General features: G+C 37.1%; 1 protein-coding gene across 1 annotated transcript in view; it reads right to left on the bottom strand.

Annotated features, from left to right (window-relative positions):
* DNAJC1 (DnaJ heat shock protein family (Hsp40) member C1) overlaps positions 1–17,128 on the bottom strand; it is a 107,107-nt gene that overhangs the window by 33,496 nt on the left and 56,483 nt on the right. The window contains exon 8 of the mRNA XM_036406943.2: positions 7,218–7,384. Within this exon, the coding sequence (XP_036262836.1) occupies positions 7,218–7,384 (167 nt within the window). The remainder of the gene's footprint in view (positions 1–7,217; positions 7,385–17,128) is intronic.

Genomic DNA, 17,128 nt, shown 5'->3' with positions numbered 1-17,128 from the left:
AAAACTACACCAACTGCATAGAAATATGCTAAATACACATATTTCCTAGAAATAGACAGCTCTGGTTCAACAGTCACATAAAGGAACAAACAAATTACCCAGAAAACCAACAACAACTTGGCTGGCATTTATAATGCTTGAAAAATTGAAAAAATCTTTCTGGTTGTTTTCTTCTGTTCATTAGGCTGACTGAGTTGGAGGCTAGCAAAGAGGAAAAGAAAGATGAATAGAATCACTAATATGTAATTACATAAACATTTTAGAATAACCAAGGTGTCAAGCTATTTTATTGGTATATCCTGTTCTCTATATCACCAACATAAAGTGTAACAAAAGGATGCCTTCTCCACACTCTCCCTGGCTGTCAGGGAAGGTCATGGAGCAGATCCTCTTGAGTGCCATCATACGTGAAGGACAACCAGGGGATCAGGCCCAGGCAGCACAGGTTTGTGAAAGGCAGGTCCTGCTTGCCTGACCTAATCTCCTTTTCTGTGATAAGATGACCACTTAGTGGATGGGTGAAAGGCTGTGGATGTGCCTACCTGGACTTCAGGAAAGCCTTGGCCACCACTGCCCACAGCATCTCCTGCAGGAACTGGCTGCTCATGGCTTGGCTGGGGCTCCGTGGGATGGGTGTGAAGCTGTTGGCACGGCCGGGCCCAGAGGCTGCTGGTGAATGGAATTGCAGCCAGCAGTGCTGCCCAGGGCTCAGTGCTGGCACAGCTCTGTTCAATGTCTTTATCAATGACCCACATGAGGGGATCCAGGGCACCCTCAGGCAGCCTGCAGACCCAGCGAGCTGGGTGGCAGTGTTGAGCTGCTGGAGGGCAGGAAGGCTCTGCAGGGGCATCTGCACAGGCTGCACTGATGGGGAGAGCCCAGAGCTCTGAGGTCCAACAAGGCTGAGTGCCTGGGCCTGCTCCTGCCCTTGCTCACAACAACCCCTGCAGCTACAGCCTGGGGCAGAGTGGCTGCAAAGATGCCTGGAGGGAAAGGTGCTGGGGGTGCTGCTCAACAGCAGCTGAACATGAGCCACAGAGTGCTCAGGTGGCCAAGAGGCCAATGGCATCCTGGCCTGGCTCAGCAATGGAGTGGCAGCAGGACCAGGGCAGTGATCATCCCCCGATCATCCTCACTCAGCACTGGTGAGGCCACACCTTGAATTCTGGGTTCAGTTCTGTGCCCCTTAATTCCAAAATGACATTGAGGTGCTGGAGAGAGTCCAGAGAAGGGCAATGGAGCTGGAGAAGGGTCTGAAGCTCTGAAGCGCAAGTCTGATGAGAAACAGTTGAGGGAGCTGGGGATGTTTAGCTTGGCAGAAAGGAGGCTCAGGGTAGATGAGATAACAAGCACTAGGACAAGAGAAAATGGCCTCAAATTGCACCAAGAGAGTTTTAGATTGGATACTAGGAAAACTTTCTTCACTAAAAGAGTATTGCATTAGGCTACCCAGGAAAGCAGTGTAATCACTGTTCTTGAAAGTTTTCTAAAGACTCACAGATGTGGCACTTAGATGTGGCTTAGTGGTGAACATGGTGGTGCTGACATGGACTTGATGATCTTGAGAGGTCTTTTCAAACTTAAATGATTCTATCATTCTAACTTATCAATATTTCATCACTAGTTTTCTGTTGCACAGAAGAAAAATACATTGATCCATACCTGTCCACTGACCTGGATAGGTCAAAGAGCCAAAAGAAAATAGGTAGATTTAAACAAGTATTTTTAAAAGCATGTATATAATTTTTCATTAATAGTAATAATGCTAATGTAAATATGCCAGCTGCAGGAATATCCCATGTAACAAACTGTAGAGTTTTTTTAACGTGCAAACCCCAATATTCTGCTCAGGCTGAGTCTGCAATATTTGCAGTGACACTAAGCATAAAAAACCCCAGGAAAGTCTGAACTCTTAACACTTTCAGTAACACTCTAATGCAGATTTTATTTTTTTTTAAATGAAGCACTTTTTCAGTAACACTACATTTTTAAGAGTTTGGTGATAGAATACTGAGATTTTCACCTCAAGGTGACTAAATTCAATATGGCCCAGATCAATAGCAACTCAAAGTCATCACCATTTGATGAGAATTTGGAGCTCAGGTTAAAATGTATTATGAACTCAGACTACTCCAGTGAATAGCTTCATAACTGACACTAACATGTATGGTTGCTGGCAGTCTCAACACAGAGCCTTAAATTCACTGGGAACACAGAGAGATTTACTTTCTGGACCTACAGCAATCCTTCTGAGGCAGGATTAAGGCCCAGTAGCTCGCACTCTGAGGAATTTCAGACTGTTAGGTGCTTATTTGTACCTGTCTCAAGAATAAAAGAACATTGGAACCCAGACACGCTTTTCAAGTAGCATATTTGCTTCACTGCTTAGAAAGAGAAAATAAATTATTTCAAAACTAGATGACCTCAGGCTGCACACCAGAACAGAATAACCCTTCCCCTCAAAGACCAATTTATTAAAACATCTGGTTTACACAGCACCTTAATCCTGCTAAGATACAAACTGCTTGCTTAAGAAATTAACATTTTTTAAAAGCCTGGAAACTGTATTCAGGTAATCTGTCATATGACATCTGATTAGAACAAGAACCACATTATTTGCTACTAATGAAAAAGCATACTCAAATTTCAAAGCAGCACAGATGTGGGAAGATCCAAGGCAGAAGAGAGCAGGTGGCAGGCTAGCTGGCAATTACAAAATGTACAAGGTTATAAAATGACTAAGACTTAATTGTCAAATCTATACATTTTAGATATTAATTAATATTAATTTAGTATTTGTATAGAATTTTGCCTTTTAATGTTAGAAAGCAGAGAGATCTCTTCTGTGCATTTAAAGTTATATCACTGTTCCACAGCCAGCTTTCAAATAAAACCTTCATGATTAAAAAGCTCACTCAGTTATCAATACCCTATATCTGAAACACAGTGCTTTGATGGCCCAGGCTGAGAAAAACAAAAGCACAAAATGCATTTTAACCAGAAAGGAGCTCAGCACCAGAATGATCAGAGTGTACAGTTCAATAATTAAGAAAAAATGGTAGCTACCATGTTTCCAGCATCTACAATAACCTGTGTAAAAACAATGGTTATGTATAAAAGTATAGTTATACAAAAGCATACTTAATAAAAGTATACTTATGTATACCTTTATTTCACAGTATTTTTAATAATCTTAATTTAAAGGTTAACAGTATATCAAATGAAAGTGTTGTATGCTCTGTGCACAAAAAGTTTTTACTACTCCTGCTTTAGTAAAATCAAGCCAGGTGCTCCTGCAGTATCAAAAACACCCAAATGCCAAGAAGTGCTGCAGATAACATGAAAAACAAAAATAATGAGAAACATCATTTTCTATCCATACATCTGGTCCAGCTGGAAGGGATCAGGCACTGTCTTTCTCCACCTTTATCTCCTCTTTACAGAGCAAGCAAATATCAAAAGGTCAAAAGTATTCACCAGTCATTGAGACAGAACTTGGAACTCTATCTTCACAGATGAATGAGTGAAATAATGATATGAAATGGAGATTCCAGTGGAGACTATGAGGAATCTGTAAACTAAAAGGAATTATAATCCTGGTCCCACTGAAGACAATGATAAATCTCCCAATGATTTCTTAAGGGCCAAGATTTTCATGCAACAACAATATTCTTCACATAAGCAATGAACTCTCGTGAAAACAACATGTGTTATGAATCACATAAAATCAAATCAGAACAAAGTATGAGGGAAATCCCACTGAGAGAAATGATTCATCAATAGCATGATTCCAAAAACAGTGAGGACATATATTCTTGCAGGAATATTTGCAGAAATGACTGAATAAGATCAGATGTAATGAAATATTGTCCTCTAAGAAGTTCCTTTTCTTTCTTCCAGCTCCACATAATAGGTTGCTCAACAGGGAAGTAAAGGGTTAAATGGTTACTAACTAGTGGCTTAACAACTTATTCAGGCTACAAAATAGTACATCTCAAAGGAAATCCATTCTCTCTAAATTTCCCTTAATTACTAATAAGAATATATATATAGATAATATATAGAACAAGTTTTCCAGTCACCTTTTAATGAGATACAGGAAAAAAAAAATCAGAAACTTTTGCTAAGTGAACTAAGATCACAACAACCTGTCAGATCTTGCAGATCTCCTTCTCAGAAACAGAGCACCAACATTCAGTCACAAAATAAAAAGAATCTTAGAAATAAACTTTGCTTGTTTTGCTTTGAAGACTTTTGTTGATAAGCATGAGAAGAGCTTTTAGCAATTCCTCCCAGGTTCTTAGTCATATGCAGTTTGCATGAATAGTATAGCCAGCATTATATGAATATGCAATTTAGTCCTAGACAAGTATATGATTTCCTATATAGCAAAAAAAAAAATCCTCTCTAGAGCCCCATTACTTCATTTCCATGCTCTCAAATACAACTGAGTCAGCTCCCACTATTTCCAACAGATTGAGTTCAAGAACAGGATAGATGGAAAGGTTTCATAAATGATATAGGTAACATGCTCTTGGCATATGCCTCCACCTACATGTGTTCCCAAATCAGCCAGAATTTAAGCATCCTGGCTGCAAAGCAAATTGAGTATTTCTTTCTCTCTGAATTTATGAAAGGTAGTAGGTCACAGTAAATTATTATAATTTTACCTAAAACAAAACTAGAATGGACTGGAAAAGCATTGTATCCCATTATTCCCACACAGCCCCCCTTTTCTGTGATCTAAAATTCCAACTATTTAACCTTCCCTCATATTTATGATTTTCTAAATTTATTTTTACTGTTAACCTAGTCTTTCTGTTAAGTATTCTTTTTTTTTGAAAAGTATAATTAAAACCATACAAAAAAGTTACTAAAGGTGGATGGATCACTGCTACACAGAAATACAGAAAAACTACCTCTATGTTCTGCAATACTGATATTATCTATCTCTCAATAGCTTGCTTTCTTTTATTATTTCATTTAATTTTCGTTTCTAACTAAAGAGTAACAACATGGCAAGATTACCTCCTTATGGACATAAGCTCAGCGCATTCTGAAATTTGGGCAGAAGAATAACTTTACAATGCTATAAGCATGTCTTCATCCAGCTATGTAACTTTATGGAAAAAACAGGAAAACATTTCTCTTTCTCCTTCCCTTGGTAGATCATTTTACAATGGCTAAGAAGGAAGCTGTTCTTCTCTATAGCCTTTTCTTTATTTACTTCAATACTTAAAATTCTATGGAAGCAGTAACCAAAATGAATAAATCACAAAGAAAAAAAGAACTCAAAGTATTCAAAAAGAATAAATCAATCTAAAAACTGAACATAATCTAATCTTTCTATCAAATTAGGCACTTTGCCTAGTACAGCATTTCCAAAACACTAGTTCATGGATTATAGGCACCTCTAAAGTACAAATATCAACAGTGCAGAGCAGTTGATGAGCAATATTAAATTACTGCAATTGTCTACATTTGGGATGCCAAAAGCAGGGAAAGCAATTCCACTCCTTACTCCTGGAAGGATGACAAAGTAATGTACTACTTTATCAAGCTACTTTGATGTTGTCTGGTACACAGTCCGCATCCCTGAGCTACCACAGAAGACAAGGGAAAAAAGAAGCTAACAGGCTTCCTTATGAGTGAAGAATGACACAAGAAAAGGTCTGATAGCAAAATGATTTATGACAGAGTAACTTTCTTAAAGCAAGCAGAACTGAGAGGGGGACATTACAGACCACTTGGTTTCACATCCATGCTAGAGGCAGAAAAGGGATGCTGACCCAGTTCACATCCATGATGTGATGAACAATATGTATTTCTGAAATGGAAAATGTGTCAAATGACAGTTAGGAACAATTCACTTGTGGTACAATCATTTTCCCAGTGAGCTTATTACAAATCATATGACACAGCCCTTCTCCTGTTAGATACAAATGGCTCCTATAGGTTTCTGGAGCCAGTGACTTATATTCTCCATTTCTTTTTGCAGTTTATAAATCTGTTTTCCTCCACAACTGTATTAAATGTTGATGTTGCATTGTGATAACATATTAGCTGTCAAGCAAAGGAAGCAGAACTCATCACAGTTTGTTCAGGTCAAACACTTTACCCAGACAGCATACCTACAAACTGCCTGCTTGTCCCTAAAAGGTTAACCCCTTTTGTAACAGAATGCTTTAAAAAAGACACTAATTTATCAAAGCAATGAGATGCAATACTGCACATCCAGATTATAGTGTAGAAAACCAAGTTTTGTGGAAGACACCTGGAAGGACCTACAACCAGTTCTCCTAGCAGCATCTCTGAAGACACAACTTCTATATATTTTGTGAGGAAGTACAAATTTATAGATGGAATAGGCCCAGTCTTATTCAATTTCTGCATTTTCATGGAAATTCAAAGACAGATTCAATTTCTGTCAGAGGAGAAACTGGGGGATGAGTCTGGGGATCTAGATGATCAAGCATGTAACCAACCCAACTTTGCTTCAAACACACCCTTCTCACCTGTTTTCCAAGGAAGGCAGACTTTCAAGACAGCAGACTAATTTACAACGTTTATTCTCAGTTCCAACGTGAAGATTATACATTTTCAAGCTAGTATGATTCAATAAAATTTACCAGAACACAATTATACTAACTGCCACTAAGAACCCTTATCTCTGAGTAGAAAGACCCTTAACAATAGGCCTAAATTGAATTGTTAGAACTGTTCCATGCATCAGATAAAATGCACAAAGTACACAATCAGTTCTACAATCAAAAGACAATACATCTGCATATTACAAAGAGAAGGTTTCCTCTTTTTCCTTTGCTTTTCTTTTAACAGAGAAAAATCTATTCTTGCAAGCAAAATGTTATTAACTGCAATTAAGAGAAAGAACCAAGACTCATGCAACTTGACAGCATTATGTTCTACTAATTTCTAGTGAACAAGAATAGTATTTATATTAGAAACCATAGAGAGCTTTCATATGGCTTAATCAACGACATCTTATTATAACAACATTTCCAGTATCATTACACAAATTGCACTGAACATTAATATAATTTTTTCTGTTATATCTCTGTCAGACAATTAATACCTCTCTACACTGTAATGGTATATGAATATTGTGGTGGTATACACACAATATTCTGTTTTCCTGAGAGGAAAGCAAATGAATCAACTTTTAAGATATATAACAACATGAAAGATTTTGAACCTACCTTCTTTTTTTGGGTTCTGTTTCTGCCTCCCAACCAATCATCCATCTGCTCCTCAATCTCTTCGATTGAAGCTCCATGATCATAAGATGGTATATACCCACTTGATTCCAGGGCTGTGTATACAGGGAATTCCAATTTTGGTTTCTTGACTTTAGGTTTCTTCTCTTCTATACAAAAGTAAAAAATAAGAAAAAGTAATGCTACTAGTACTGCAGGCATGCATAATTCAGAAGCAGGTTTAGCTCCCCATTTCTTAATCCTATCTTAAAATTTCCACTGAGGAAGTGCCTTCAATTTCTTTGTTAAAAAGAGAATCAGAGTTTTGCATAATAATTTTATTTTTATTAGAAGTAAATGGCAATGCACCCACTTAGTTGCTCTTCCATCTGAACTATGCTGGAAAGGGCCAGATGAGTTAGCTCTCGTTACTGCTATACCACTTGGCAAAGAAGGTTAGTACAAGCAAAAGCACAGGAGCTGTTAAAAGATTCTGAAGTCCAGCCACCTTCAGAGAAATTGGCAGAGTTAGAAAGGTGAATTTTAGACAATTCTGTACTACTTTATGGTCAGCTATGCTAAGTAGAAGCTTCTGAGTCAACAGATGGCTTCTCTATTCTCAGATTTCTCAAACCACAAATAGCTCTGTTCTAGCACTTACACATTTAAGAAGATTTAAATGTTGGACCTCATTTCTAACACTGATTATTACTGTTTTCTGCTCTCTCTGCCCTTCAAATGGTATTAAATGGGAGCAGCAAACTCATGGGAAAGAAAGGAAGGACCACAATAACCTAAACCCAGCACCTAAAAATGCCTCCACTATGTAAGATGATCTCAAAAGTAAGATTTAAAATGGACAATTGACAGAACTTTAGGAAAAACAAGATGAGGAGCAGAAAGATGCTTGTACACTCAGAAAGTGTCCAGAAACCTTAGGTGTACCCAGTGGGACTCTTCTGTTTTTTCCTCTTGTTTTCAAAATATGCTGAATTCACAATGACTAAATGTTCCTAAACTGAAAGAGCTGATCTAATACGCCACTGCAACCAAGAAGGAAGTTCTACACTTGATTCCACCTTTTCACTCTCCACTGCATAACTTCGTGCTCCTCTCCCTCCTACTGTGTTTCTACAATCACCCAATCACTCAGCAAGCTACTTCAATTTACTAAGCAAGTAGAAAACTGCTCTTAATACTCAAACAAATAGAAAAAGGTCCAAGTCATTTAAAGGTGGTGAGTAAGGAAAAGAAGAACCACACTTGTCTGATCAGCTTATCTGCCTTTGTAACCATGCCCTAATTCTTCAGAGGAGAAAAATCTGTTTTTCATGGAAACCTTTAAAAAATTCCTAAAGAGGACAGAGGACCCTGCAGACTCTGAAGCAGAATTTCTTTTCCTAATAGTATATATGTGCAGAAACAGTACAGTGAAAAGACTCCACAGATTTGACAAACCCTAGGAACTGAGTATTTAAGAAAATAACAAAGGGATAGAGAACTGTTCCAAGCCCAAAATGAACTGAAAAGTCATACAGATCTTGCAAGTTAACAGGATGACGAATGAGCTTTTCAACTTTTCACTGTTCAGAGTTTCCCTGTACATTCTTCAGAGACCTGTTTTTCTAAAGAATCTTTAACTTTGCTTGTCAAATTTCAGTAAATGAAATATTAAGTTAAAATTTGGATTTGGATTTTTTTAGCATCCTCCTGTAGGGATGTGTAGAAAATATAATGAAATGACAGATACTCCTCAAAATTAAGTGAAAATCCAAAAGTGTAATAGCAGCATTTGTCTCACTATGCAGATATTAGTAAAGACAACACAGGTACAATTTTTTGTTTATTTCAAAAGGTAAATTTTATAATCAACTCACATATATTAAATATTATCTCATTTTAATCCAATATACTCTCATTTTACTTAACAGATTCTAGAATCTGTTAAGATTTGTATGGATAAGTAACAATAGCTTTACCATCTCTTTATTGCAAACACTGATACCAGCAAAAGTACTCTAGGAAGTTAACTTCAATGACAATTTTCACCACTTTATTTCAATCCCTCAAAATAATCAAGCACACTCTGTGTGTTCACTTGGAATTACTTAACAGTGGAGACACCCCATGACAGTTGGCTTTTCCTGAATCTTGCACCCCATCAGCTATTGCTTATTAATTTTCCCCATCAAAATATGCAAATAGTTAAAGCCTGAAATCTTCTGACCAACATTTAAAAATGAAGAGCATAGCCTGGAATAGGTCATCTACGCTCTTGCTGTAGTTTTGGAAGTAATTCTGTAACTATTTCCAGAGAACACTGTGCTCCACTTTAAAATGAGGTATCAAAGACAGTATCTAGGCTTTCTTCAGGCTGTTAAGTGACAGAGGAAGACCTAACACAGATAAGACACCCTGCTGTTTGCTGACTATCAAAAGAACGAGAAATCCCACCTAGAGAAGATGGCTGTACAACCTCAAACAAGCACTCAACCAGAATTAAAAAAATCTTATCTCTACTGTCTCCCATGCATATACAAAAAGATGAAGGAGTTCAGCATATCTCTTGATACCACAATGGCTGTCATATTGAATTAAAAAAATAAATAAATAAAAATGAAGTCACAGCACCTTTGACATAGGGCTTCCAATAACCTACCAAGAACAGTTTCACCTCAGAATTTTCAAAGCCCCTTTTTAGAACATGAAAGCACATAAAAGCAGTTTAATGGTAATATCTTAAACTATTTTAGACAGAGGAATTTCAGAAGTTATGTTTAGTAGTATGAAGCCTCAAATTAAGGCAGCCAAGCCCTGGCGCTCCTTCAGGTGAATATTGAGAAAGCAAAACAGACCACTGGAACTATTTCAGCCAAACAACAGAAGTCCACAAGAGATACTCAGGAAGAAAACCTCCTTCCTTCATGTTATCTCTTCACTATCAGCAATTCAGTTGGCAGCCTAAAAGACACTTCTGACCTGACCAGGCACTTTGCCCTGAAGAGAATATGGATCAGGTTTTCGAAATACTGGATGATGCCTAGACGGCTGAATCCTGTATCTGCTGAGGCTTGACAGACAGCCAGGAAGTTGGTGCAGCTGCCCACCACCAGGACCTAAAGTAAGGATGTGTTTGATTGTGCTGACAGCAGTGACAACTGCAGCTGTGATTCAGAGTTTTGAAACACAAGTGTTCCCTTAATATTTAGTGTCATTTTCTAATGCTGCTGGTTTTAGGCCATCTACTATAACAGAACAGGCTTTAAAAAGACATTTTTCTCCTCCGGTCTCAAATATTGTTTTAATATTGTTGCACACAAACCTAACCAAAATGCAGGAGAAACATACAGTAAAGATTTCCTAGAATGGAGATTCCTCTCAATTCTGTGACAGCGAGCTCAGTATCTGCTGGAGACACAGTCAGACCACAGCGGGCACCAATATCCAGCAAATCTTCACTATAACCAGAGTTACTGGCACTCATACAAGTAAACAAAGGGGAGAGAAAACAATCTTGGTAAAACAGAGTCTGACTTCAATAGGGTAAATTAAAAACTTACTCTCATTACTATTTTTGGGAAGATAATGTACTTTAATTGCCAAATTACAGTGTAGTAACTTTTTTAGTCTATTAAATAGAATTTTAAAAACAAATGGAATTTGGTTTCTGTGCATATGGAATCCAAGATCATAAACACACTGGAAACTGTTTGATATCTACCAGTCCAATGTCAATTGATCAGTATTTTACACGACTCATAACTTTTACAGAGTTCTCGTCTTTTTTAGCTGAAGGGATTTTGTTTTATAATTTCCTGCATTCATACTGCAAAAAGTCTAATTTTCTACAAGTATTTTTCACCTTTAGAACTATCAAATTCTTTATCAGAAGAATAAAATTGAATGTGTAGTTGTTAACTAAGAGTTAAAAAAAGAGAGCTGCAGTTACATCCCCTGTGTTTGAACAGCATATAAACAGACCTATCACTGGGATGCCCAGACATTGCAGATAACAATTAGTTAACTCCCCTAAAGTACAAAATTATATGTTTCTAAAGGCCTCCAATACTATTCTTCTAATGGCTCTACATTTTACTAGTTTATGGTGCCATGATCAGAGTTTTGAAGTCTAATGAATCACTTGCACATAATCAGACACTTCCTCATTAGTTCTTCCACCTTGTTACTACATCAATTTTATCACTGGCAGAATTAATAGTATCTAGCTAATGGTTATTTGCTTTAAGATACATCATGCATTAAGATACTGTCAGATAAGGAATCTGCTAGACTTTATGGATCAAGTGCCATGTAGTAAAACAGTGATGCTTTTTCCATAACGAGTATCAGAGGTCCTGCACTTTGAAGTTTTCAGAAAAAATTATATTGATTTTACATGTTAGCTGATCTTAAAATAAAGAACTCAGAGAATTTTTCCACAAAAAAAAAAGCAACTGCTTCACAGAGGAAGAAATAAAACCAAAACTAAGCACTGAACTTCTGCAAAGAAATTTTGACACATCAAGTTGTAGCTCTCTCTCTCTGCAAGGCTTCTAAGCTTTAAGCATGAGAAAGAATTCACAGAAAATACAGTCAAAAAAAGACAGTGATATCTTGAAAATTAAAGGGACAAACTGCCTGATATCTCATGCATTAGTAAGCAAGAAATATGACCACACAAAAAGGTAGACAGCAAACATCTTTTGGGCAAATCAGTAAGATACTGCACTGAGATCTCTTTTTTCAACACAGTTCACTTACCTATGCAACTATGAAAGACAACCAAAGCATTTGTAGCACTAAAATTTGTTGAAAACATGACAAGAGAAAAATTCACTTACACATACAGTAACACAGTCAGACAGAACACAAAGAACCCAGAAGTCTGGAAAAAAATTGTACTAAGGTTTTGACAGTCTACTGAGAAAATGGAGCAAATTATGTTCAATATCAATGCAAATACAGGGCAAACACACATATGCTTAAAAAAAGGTACACATTTCTATACTCAAAGTCAATGGGATTACATGAACATATCAAGAATTAGAGACAGATACACACATCTTCTGTACTGGGACATACAAGCTAGTTTATTTTTGAGCAAACTGACTGAAGACATGCTCAGGGATGAATGCATCCTCAGCTACAAAAAACTCCCAAGCTACAGCTTTTTATAACTTTCATCTTTTTTTCTGAAGATCTACCCTTCCCAAAACTTCCAATTCCCCCAAAATATAAAAGGATTAGAAACAAGGCTCCAATATTTGAGCATTAGTTTGCCGTCCAACAAATGCATATAATGAAGCATGCATGCCTCTCTCAAATGAGCCTCATGCACTGTATGGAAAATATTCCACAAAAATAAAGTCTAAAGCAAGTTTTGTGGGGAGAGGTATATCACACAAGCCTAGTTGAAACAACTGGGAGAAATACACAAGCTTGAAAGTTCAAAATTCTTTCAGCAGGCCTGCCAAAACAATCAGTGAAATGGATGAGACATAGTTTGCCATAATTAGGCTTCAGAGGTAACAATTAAGTGATCAGAAAACATTCACACCCACACCAACCAAAAAAGCGTGCATTGCATAAATTAATTTTCTCTGAACCTGCGTGTCAGCAAATCATTACTCAGCAGCCATGTCAACACTGCATTTTGGCAGAGATTAATACTAAACACAATTATCCAATATATTTATCAATTATTTGGAAGGAGAGTAACCTTCAGCGAAGTGTTAGATTCTACAAATTTATTCCAAATGGTTCACAGTGAAGAGGAAAGCACAAGAAGAAGTAGGAACATGGACTGGCTGGTAGTCTGGGACCAATCAAATCAAAAGTGTTTTTGAAAATTATACAGTTGAGGGCCTTATGCCACATCTGCACTTAGAAGGGACTTAGGGGTCAAGGAACCTTTGATATCAGGGCTTGCAGTTATGATGGACAAGCAATCCAAAATGAGCTATCAGAGCAACGGGAACTAATATAACTTGTGATTCTGTAACCACAGAACCACAGAAGAAACATGATTTTATAATCAGAAGATAACAAACTTTAGAACATTATATACAAACCCAAGGCCCAATACTTCTAGATACATTGCAAAACTAAATCAAGTACAGAAGATCCACAGAAATTAAGGGATCAAGAAAGGCTCTATGTTAAGAAAACCTGCAGATAATAGATTTTTTTTTAGGCACAGACATGCTAATAATGAACAACTGAAAGCCAAATCTGGAGAAATTCATACTGAAATTAGGATATAACTATACAGTAGCAAAATTAATTATCTGAACAAACCATGAAGAACAGAAGGCATCTCAAGGTTTATTGATCAGTGTTGTATCTTGAGTAACAAGGAAGTGCAATGCTGAAGTGCACCACTGGTACAAGTCAAGTAAGACAAGTCAGGAGAATCAGTCTTTTCCACTGATTTTCACCTGTAAGAGTCTGAAATAGACCCACTGTACTAAATGACCTAATGATGTTTCCTATCCCTAGGTTTCATGAAACAATACAAAAAGCTATGCAAGCAGCATGCTGTATTCCAAGCTGTGAGGAAAGGTGACCAACCAAGCCTAACCAAACCTGATCAAATGCATTAAAGGTTTCATTACAGCTCTGGATGTTTGGTGGCAGGCACTTGGGTAAGAGTGCTGTAAGACCTTGTGAAGAGACTACCACATCATAAAAGCCTGACATAGGCAGCTCATCAAGCAGCCATAGGGCTTGTAATTTCGTACTTGAGTTAAAGCTTGACAGATGGGGGTAAGGAAAAAGCAGAAAACCCCACATACTATTCAACATTGTTTATAACTAGAAAAAAAAAACAGTTTCCTGCCATAGATTGTTCCAGATGCCTTGTACATCATGGCAAGAATTCTGGATTTACAATGCAAATATATTTCCTAACTGGGATGCCAGTGAAGAGTTCACCTGCAATACTTAGCAGGCACCTTTTTTTTAAAAAAGACGTATTTTAAAAACAAATTTAAGTTTTCCTGCTGAATGTCAGGGAAAACAAACTCAGAAGAATGGAAAGTAACTGCCAAGGCTTAGTATAAAGCAAGAAAAATAGATGTGTTTCCCCCAAAATGGACATCATTGAAAGAAGTACTCCATGCAAAAACAGCTTGAGAGCTGCTAGAATTTGTCCTGATAACTACTCAAACCTTGCAATTTAAATTTAAAAACTGAGTGATCTATCCAGATTGTATGCCTATATCATCTCAGTTTAATAATGCCTATTCAGTGCAGCTAACACCTACTGTACTTTGCATCCCATGACTATGAGGAACAGGGCTATTCATTGGGAAAGAACCACTCCCTGATGTGGGGATCACAGATGTGACATGACAGAAGACGGAGAAGTTGGAAGAAAGTTTATTAATTAAAGCACTTCCATTTAAAAATAAAACTTTGTGTTCTTGCATCTAAATGTGAAAAATGCATCAGAAAATGTAATGCAACATTACTTTTGTGCCTAAAATACACAACTCCCTTTAATTCCTACAAAACCCTATTTCCTAGAAAACTAAGATTGTATTATAAATTGCTCTATTTTTGTAAGGTAAAGTTGCTATATTTTATTAAGGTAGTAATGACAATTTTGGATGGATTGAGAAGTGATAAGAAACACTGCAAAAGTGCCAGAAAAATAAATCAAAAGTGCATAATATTAACTTACCAAGAAATTATTTCTTCACATTCCTTCCCAAAAATAGAACTTTATTGACATCTCAATATTGTCCTCTCTTTCCTGTTCAGCAAACTACATTTTCCTCCTTCAGTACCTTACTCTGGTTTTAGTTCAAGCTGCCTACAGAATACTGCACAGTTTCAGCAGGAAAGCAGACAGACAAGGGGGCAAACCAGCAGTCAGGGCATGAAAAAAAACAAGCACTGTAAAACAGCTATTGCTAATCAGCATGAGAGATATGTTTACTCAATTAAATAGACAGAACCTTTATTATGACCTTGCATCCCAGAGATAGTGTCTAAAATTAAGAAGAATGGGGACAAACAAACAAAATGCACATTTGGTGATTTATAACCTTTCTATGCTAATTGTGATATGACAACGCAGAGCAACATAATGAAATAAGCAAATTTAGCAGATGCTTTGCATGCAAGCTTCAGTTAAAAATGATATAATTTTTTTTTGCCTACAGTAACATGGATGCATCTCTTGTTTCTCTCTTGGGAGTCTTACTTATTAGAAAAAAAGGTAACTGACAGCTCATTCTGCTGCCCAGCTATAGCACTGCTATGGCTGACCAAATAATTCCATGCCAAATCTCAAACTCTGCTAATTACAGGCGGTGATTCTCAATCCTGCCTGCTCCCTGCCAGCAAGCCTACGAGGGAAGGGCAGGATGCCAGTGAGCCTGGTAAGGCCTGGCCCCTGCTCACATGAGTGACACTGGGTCACCTGGACATGGCAGTCACACGAGTGACACTGGGTCACCTGGCAGACAGGGCAGTTACACCGTGGGGCACCCAGCAGCGTGACAGGGGACAGGGTGGTGCTTCTAGGAGAGGTCAGGGGTGACTTGGAAGGCCAAACTTGCACCTCTCAGGGATGGGCACTGCTAATGGAGGTAACAATAAAAAAAGTGACTCTCACAATACACCTGGCAGCAGGGAAATACTTAAAAGTTTTCACATGTGGCCTTTCAGTGACACACAGGAACGTGCACAATATGATGTTAATAACTTTACACTTTCATTTGCCCTTCATTTTTCAAAAACTAGTCCTTTTTAAACTCACAGCAGTTCACAGGTTTCAATGAGGAATGCATGCCAGCTATTTTGAACAATGGTAATACATTACTATCTGACAATTTAACAAGTTTTTAATAACCCGAGTCAAGACCCTTTTCAAGGACCCATTTTGTGGCTGGTATCTCAAACATAATGGCAGGCCTTCCTAACAAGCATTATATGCACTATTTTGCTAGATTTGGCCTGGGTCCATGATGCTCACTGAGATGCTGAATGTTATCCATTTTCCCAAAATAGATTCAGCTAGTGATAAGTCGGGAATTATTGCTAGAACTGGATCTCTTCGCTGATTTTACAAAATTTAGCTACTTTGTAAATATAAATAATGCAGCTGTATTTTAAGTACCTAAAGGCTGATGGTTACTCCAAGCTACTAAATTATCACAAAGCACTCAATGCACTTGTCAGAATAAAGGAACTTAAAAGCATGCACATAATACTTAAAACAAATACTTAAGTACAGTAAATAAAGCAAGCATGCACATACAAACATGGACAAAAAACTGTTAAAACTGTCTTCAGAAGAGGGTAAGTTTAATAATTGTCAAAAGCAAATAACTGAAAGAAGGAAAGGAAAAGCCACCTATAATTATTCTGAATGCTTTATTAAAGAAAATGTTAATTGCCTTCTCTGGTCTTTTATTTTATAAGAGTATAAAAAAAACTTTAAATATTTATTTGAACAACAGCACAAATCCACCTCTGAAGTCTGCATCCATCCTTTTGGAAATTCAAATAATTGTCACTTTCTATCACAAAAATCAACTCAAAATGAACAAAAGAATTATTAAACATATTATTTAAAAAAAATTACAAACAATGAGAATACAAAAATGCTCAAAAACCCAAGAGGCCACTTCTGAAAATGTACAGTACATTTGAGATCTTCCCCTCCCATAAAGCAACATTTCTAGCAAGATATATTCTTCTTGCTATAATCTAACTGATCACCTGAGTTGTATGTTTCTATAGGAGCAAACCAGCAGCCTACTGCAAAATTAGCCACAAAATTAAAAGCTTATTTAAATTTAACAGCAGTAGAGAAATATATAAAGCATGTATTTTAGAAGGTTAGAAAAGTGTTCATATACATCCAATGTAGAAGGTATATTGTATTACATCTTTGTTTATTA

The sequence above is a fragment of the Molothrus ater genome, chromosome 1, assembly GCF_012460135.2.
Source record: "Molothrus ater isolate BHLD 08-10-18 breed brown headed cowbird chromosome 1, BPBGC_Mater_1.1, whole genome shotgun sequence".
Lineage (NCBI taxonomy): Eukaryota > Metazoa > Chordata > Aves > Passeriformes > Icteridae > Molothrus > Molothrus ater.
This window is presented reverse-complemented; position numbering and strand designations above follow the sequence as displayed.